This window comes from Entamoeba invadens (genome assembly GCF_000330505.1).
Source record: "Entamoeba invadens IP1 unplaced genomic scaffold scaff_1105074724991, whole genome shotgun sequence".
Lineage (NCBI taxonomy): Eukaryota > Evosea > Mastigamoebida > Endamoebidae > Entamoeba > Entamoeba invadens.
In genome coordinates this window covers 106516-113908 of record NW_004440335.1, presented here as the reverse complement: position 1 = coordinate 113908, position 7393 = coordinate 106516, and the positions used below count along the sequence as shown (strand labels likewise).

The following is a 7393-nucleotide window of genomic DNA, read 5'->3' as shown; positions in this document are numbered from 1 at the left end:
ATTAAACTTTATACTTGTGATTTTTATTATCAAAAATTGGTATCGAAAATGCTAATAAAACGGGTAAAGATTTTTTTTCGTTCTATTAACATTTTTAATATCAAAAATTGATATTAAAAAACCTGAGTGCAAAACCTAAAATACAACAAATTTATATCATAAAAATCTTTCTAAATAATTATTATTAATATAAAAATACTATATTTTTTTTAAAAACAATTAAATAAAAATTGTAATGATTTTTGTTTATTTAAAAAACTTCATTTAAACTCAAATTCAAAACTTACAAAACAATGCATTTTGTATCACAACCCAACTATCCGACTCCTCCTATCCAATACACTTCTCCAAATCAAACCAGTTCTTATTTGTCAATGTCAACTCCAAACAGAATTCCAACTTACCAAACACCAACAAGTAGTAATTTACAAACGACATGTTATCCAAGATTAAACGGAACACAACTTACACAAACAAATCAATTGAATTACTCAAGTTCAAACCCCATTCCTTCACAATATCAATCATTTAAAGTAGAATTATTTGATTCACAAGAAACACGACCCCCCAACATCCCAACATTCATGACCTCTCCAAACAAAGAAAATCCATTTCTTAAACAACAACAAACCAACACTCAATCACAACCACAAACATGTCAACCTCAAAGTAATCAATACATCACTTTAGAAATAATGAATGACATGGATTTGGGAAATATTCTCGAGTATTGTAAAAATTCTTTCCAAAAGGAAGATTCATACTTTGCGAAAGTTGTGTTATTAATATCTCAAAAGTATTTTCTGTCCATGCAAAATGAAAAAGAACAAATACAAAGAGACTTACAAGTTGTAAAACAAGTGGACACTTTCAACGAAAGTGAATTTTATTTAGACAAACAGTCCAACGATGATGGTGATGACGAAAGTTTGGAAAATGAGAAACAAAGTGATATCCAACAAACTGAAGAACACGTTGTTGTTACAGAAACACATCAAAACACACAACAAATAGTCCAAAATGAAAGTAAAACACAATTTAGTTATGAAGGACTGAGAAACGACTTTTCGTTGGCAGTCCGATTTTTGATTTCACAAAATATTTCACAATTGAAGAAATGTAGAGCTGGAGATGTAGTGTATGGGTCTAATGAAGGAATAATTTTTCGAAATAAATTGTTAGATAAATTGAAAGGAAAACGAAACGTCTATCTTTTTGTATTAACAAATGACAAGAACTTTTATTGCTTTAAGCTTGGGAATTTCCCAGAAGAATTTGAAAATGATTGGCATCAAGATCCAAATTTCACGATATTTCAATTCATGATTAACGGGGAACAATGCAAATACACATGGAAAAGCAAAATAAAAAAGTCCTACGAATTTATTAAACCGGAAGATTCATGTAAAGATATAATTTTTAATTGCTGTTCATTGTTTGAATTAAATTCGAAAAAAAACATCCATTGGAATAGTGAGGAATTTCCGAATAATTTTGAATCGATTGAAAATGATCAATTTGAAAAGAAAGATCTTATTTATGATAACGAAGAAGAGGGTGTGGTCAACTTTTCATTTGTTTCAATAAAATGATTAAGTGATAATTTGATGTTGTTTGCTCGTTATTAATTAAAAATAAAAAGCGGTGATAATGATTACAGTTGGGTCATTAAACCTTAGCCCAAAGAAAAACTAATTATTTTCTATTGTTATATTAAAATAATAAACTATACCTAAATAAAAGTCAATTTTCTTAAATATTTGTTTTTTAGTAAAAACCCGTGTTTTTAAAGAAAAATATAGGAATTTCTTTGGGCTAAAGTACATTTCCCGGCTAAGGTTCATTTTCCGTACTGTATTTACAGAATAAAAACGTTGATTCTACTTTATTATATTGTGTATTTAAAATTAGTATCAGTTGGTGTGTTTTGTGTATTTTTAAAAAAGGATATTTTATATATAAAGTCATTCGGAACAAGTGTGTAACTTTATTTTTTCTTTATTTTTTATTCACAACAAAGGTGAAACTCTATTTTTTAACAATAACAATAACAAAAAGTAGAATTAGGTTATAAATCAACATGAAATATAACTCAAATTTTAAATGATAAGTTCAACTGCTTGTTCTAATAAAAAGCATTAAAATTCCAGAATTCCAATTGTCATACAGAACAAATAAAACAGTGTTGTATATCGATTGTGGATAGAGCAGATGTTAAACATCTCTTTATAAAAAAGAAAATAATAAGACAAGCCAATTCGTGTGATTTAAAGACTCTTTCATTGCAAAATTTTCGATAAACAAAAGGCAGTTGAATGGTGCAACCCAAAAAACTAATTGAGAAAAAATGTGCAACTTTAGTTATAGTTTAGTTATAGTATTTTAATTAGAGTAATAGTTTTAAAGAAATTTGTTTGTGTTTTCTTGTTTTGTTTGTAAAAAACATATAAATTTTTTATTATAATTATACTATAAACAAAGTTGCACTGACACGTCAAAGTTGCACGGTTTTAAGATTGACTTTAATAACATTTTTATGTTTTGCTTTGTGATATATTTCTTTTCAAATTTAAAAATGAATAAAAATACAAAATTTGGTGTTTTTATTCTTTTTTTACATCAAAAAGAAATATATCAAATGGTTTTATTTTTATACGATTTACAATTTTAAAAAGTAAATAAGGCAATTTATAAATTCGACTAGTATGAAATTAAGAGAGTCTTATATAAATGACACAAAGTCAACTAAAGTTTCATTGACAAATACTTTTTTTAATCAACAAACAAACATTTTTTTAATAACAACGAATTGTTGGTTTAGCAATAAAATATCCCATTTTATGTTGAACATGTTGTGTGTTTTCAGAAAAAAAATCTTTTTGTCGAAATATTTTATTTTCATTCTTCATCAAGAAGAAAACAGCCCATTTGTATCAATATAAAATAATTATTTTAAGTATAACAGGTAATGTTTTTGATGGCTGTTGTTAATTTTAATTTAGTTAGCATTGTTTTTTAATATTTTCGAATTATTTTAATATGGTTGTTACTTTTAGAGTTGTCATAAATTACTTTGAATGTATTTTATCTAAAACTGAAATTATTTCCCCATTTTAATTTACGAGTAAAAATTATATATTTTCAAAATAATTTACAATCTTTTTTTATTTTTTTTTAATAATAAACAACGAATAAAACACACAGAATAACGTACGTTAAAAATTTAAATCGTTAAACAAAATGAGTCGTTAATTATAAATTAATAATTATGTACCATTTTACAATCCTTTTCAAAACACAATTAATTTTGACTAAAAAACGGTTATTCATTGTTTTTTCTTTTTAATTTAGTATTTAAAAGGGTTGTAACTTGGTTTTAATCATGTTCACATTTTTAAAAGAAAACACCCCCTTCTTAGACACTTTCTCGCTTCCAAAAGAAAAGTACAAAGCAATTTACATCAATTCAATCAATGAAAAATTTCCATCAAATATTGTAAGCACAACAAAGTATAATCTATTTACTTTTGTTCCCAAATTTATGCGATTTTATTTGAGTCAAATGACAAATATTTATTTCTTGTGTAATTTGATCATTTGTAGTATTCCTCAAATATCTACAGTGACACCAATTACGGCTCTTGTACCAATCGCCGTTGTGCTTTTGGTTACTTCATTCAGAGAAATTGTTGAAGATTTTAAAAGACACAAATCGGATAAAATGACCAATCACATGAAGTATTTTTACTTCGAGAAAGGATCAGAGACAAAAATTCGTGCAAAAGATGTGAAAGTGGGGATGACTCTTAAAATAGAAAATGGTCAAACATTTCCAGCAGACTGTGTTTTAATTTACTCATCCCATGAAAATGGAATATCAAGCGTTGAAACTGCTGCCCTTGACGGAGAAACTTCTCTTAAAAAGCTGTATGTACCAAAACAACTGTTAAGTTTCCAAAAGGAAGAAATACCCACATTGAATGGAGAGCTAATTGCTGAGAGTCCTAATGAGCAATTTGGACAATTCTCTGGAAACTTGTGTGTCAATGATTATTGCAGCTCGACTATTCCATTAAACGAGAAAAATTTGGTACTTCGAGGCTCTGTTTTAAGAAAAACAGAATATATTTATTGTATTGTGTGTTACACTGGAAAAAATACCAAACAAGCTTTGAACTCTTCTTTGCCTAGAAATAAACAGTCGGCCATAAATAAAAAGTTGAACAGTCTTGTGTTGGCTGTAGTTGCTTTCCAACTCATGTTATGTGGAGTAATGGCAGGATGTGCAACGTGGAAACATGACACCATTTGCCCTGTAAAAGGGTACTGGTATTTGGCTGTTGATATTCAACTCAGTCTTCCTCTTTACTTTATTAAAAAATTCTTTGGATTTTTCAATGTGACATCTTACATGATACCCATTTCATTACAAGTGTCTATTGAACTTACTCGATACATTCAGGGGTCGTTAATAGAAAGAGACGACTACTTCAAAGTAAAGAAAATTGATAATGAAGGAAAAGAGACACAAAAAGGAATGAAAACAAATTGTTCAGTATGTATTGAAGAAATGGGTGGTGTTGAATATGTTCTTACAGATAAAACTGGTACTCTAACGTTTGTTTAATTTTTTTGATTTAAAACTAAATTGTTATTATTTTGTTTGATTAAACATAAAAATCTATTATAACTATAAAAACAATATACTTAAGATAAGTGAAAATGAAATGAAATTTACTAAGTGTAGTATTAATGGTATGGTTTTTGATGCAGAAGATTCGGGAAAATTAATTGATGTTGAAACACGTGAATATGAACAAGAAAATGTATCAGATTTTTTCAAATGCCTTTCTCTGTGCAGCTCATGCAGTATTGAACAGAAAGATTCAATAATAGAATATTGGTCAATTTCTCCAGATGAAGAAGCACTATGTGAAGCTTCTTCTGCTAACGGCTTTACACTCTTAAGAAGAACACAAGAAGAAGCAGATATTACAACTCCCCAAGGAAAAACATTGAAGTGTCAAATCTTGTTAACAAATGATTTTTCAAGTGAAAGGAAGATGATGAGTGTTTTGGTTCAAACAGGTACAAGGTTCGTTTTATATGCCAAAGGAGCAGATTCAATTCTTTCAACATTGTTGTTGGACAACAAACAATCAAACGATTTACTTTTAACCACACAAAATCATTCCAACAGTTTTGCAAATAGTGGGTTAAGAACTTTATTTATTGCTCGTCGTGTTTTAAGTGGAAAGGAAGCTTATGCATATATCAACAACTTTGAGAAATTAGATGTTCTTTCGAAGAATTACAAAGAAGAATACAATAAAATAGTTAACAATTTGGAGAGTAATTTCGAGTTATTGGGAGCAACAGCAATTGAAGATAAATTACAAGAAAATGTACCAGAAACAATTACAACTTTAATAGCAACTGGATTAAAAATATGGGTAATCACGGGAGACAAACAAGAAACTGCGATTTCAATCGCAAAAAGTTGTAATTTGTTAGTGCCAAATCAGAAAATATTATGCTTTGACTTTTTAAGTGAAAATGAGTTTCTTGATGCTGCCGAGAATGAACTTTCTTTATTGCACAACAATCCAAATAACGAGCAAAGTATTTTTAGTGTTGTTCTTTCTGGAAATAATGTTGACTATTTTCTTAATAACAGCACAAGTTTTAAAGAACTCGCTCTAAGAGCAAAAACAGTTGTGTGTTGCAGAGTGTCACCACTTCAAAAGGCTTCCATATGTAAATGTGTTAAAAAATTAACAGGAAAGATTTGTTTATCGATTGGGGATGGAATGAATGACGTTCCAATGATAACAGCGAGCGATGTTGGTGTAGGTATATACGGCAAAGAAGGTTGTCAAGCAGCCGTTTCTGCTGATTTTTCAATTCAGAAATTTTCTCATTTGGGGAAGCTTTTGTTGTTCTATGGGAAAAATGCAAAGACGCAAATATCAACACTGATCAAATTCTGTTTTTATAAAAACGCTGCATTTTTCTTAGTCAACGTCTTCTTTGCAATGATATCAAATTACACCGCACAGATGTTGTATGAAGATTGGATTACAACTTGTTATAACACTTTTTTCACCACCCTCCCACCAATGGCAATTGCACTTTTTGATTATGATTTAACATGGGATTATATTAAAAGGTACCCTCAGAGTCATAGAGAAACGTTAAGGAGTAAAGTGTTCTCTTTTTGGTCATATTTAAAGTGGTTTTTGCTTGGAATATTCCAGGCTCTTGTATTCTTTATTGTTGTGTTCTTTATAATCAACAAAACAGATGTTACATATTATGGTAAAGTTAACGGATTTCCATTTTCTGTTGTTTCAGTCACGACATTTGGACTTATTTCAATTTGGATTACAATGGCAATCAAAGTCAAAAGATTCAATATAATTATTATTGGCGCGTTTGTTTTGAGTATATTGGCATATGTGTTGGTGTACACCGGAGTCATGTTCATACCTGGTATGTCAACAGCAAATATCTCAACGTTTGGGTGGAAAATTGTATTGGTGCAACCCAATTTTTATTTGATCACGTTGTTGGCTGTGTCGATTGCAGCATTCCCACAAGTTTTGGATAAGTGTATTCGAAGATTAAAAGAACCGACTAATTGGCAAATATTACAAGAAGTTAATTATAAAGAGAAGAAAAGTGTGAAGAAACCAAAAGCATTGGAAATGGAAGAAATTGTGCTAATCGAGAGAAGTTCTCCCAAATTAACGAAAAAGTTTGAGAAAACAAAGTCACTACAAATGTAGTCGATATTTTACTATTAAATCAATTTAATATTTTTATTTTTAACTTGTTAATATCGTAACCAGTATTCATTATTTTTTCACATAATGTATTATGAAAATATCTAAATGGTTTAATAATAATTCTATGAAATGAACTTTTTACCCATTTTAATATTTTCTGAAATGATTAAAAAATGATCCATCACGATAATTTTATAATTTTTAAAAAATACGATTTTCGAACTTCTGTAAAAATTATTATTCCCAAAAACAAATATGGGTTTTTAAATTTAGTTCGCAGTTTTTAAAAAATATTAATGAAATCCGTTTTGTTATAACCAAATTTTTGAAAATGAACATAAATTATTAATAAATATTTTCATTTCCGAAAATATAAATTGATATAAATTAGAATATCTAGTTCAATATTTACAAGATGATATATAGTCAGTCTGAAAACGTTGTCCGCTGTCCAACGTTGTCCAGGCATTTTTGGACCATCAAAACTGGAATATTACGGGAAACGATTCGAAACATTCCCAAAACATTGTTTCATAATTTTTACCGGGATTTGATCGTTTTTACCTAATTCCTAAATTTTTCAACTTATTTTGTGTAAAATTTTG

General features: G+C 28.7%; 2 protein-coding genes across 2 annotated transcripts; both read left to right on the top strand.

Moving 5' to 3' along the window:
- Positions 1–584: 584 nt before the first annotated feature.
- EIN_202350 (hypothetical protein) lies at positions 585–1592 on the top strand (the record flags this gene model as incomplete). Its single annotated transcript, XM_004256373.1, has 1 exon — positions 585–1592. The coding sequence occupies one exon, from the start codon at positions 585–587 to the stop codon at positions 1590–1592; it is 1008 nt and encodes a 335-aa protein (XP_004256421.1).
- Positions 1593–3268: 1676 nt separating this feature from the next.
- Positions 3269–6788, top strand: EIN_202340 (phospholipid-transporting ATPase, putative; the record flags this gene model as incomplete). Its single annotated transcript, XM_004256372.1, has 3 exons — positions 3269–3331; positions 3362–4617; positions 4718–6788. 3 exons carry the CDS (start codon positions 3269–3271, stop codon positions 6786–6788), a joined length of 3390 nt encoding a protein of 1129 aa, XP_004256420.1.
- Positions 6789–7393: the final 605 nt, after the last annotated feature.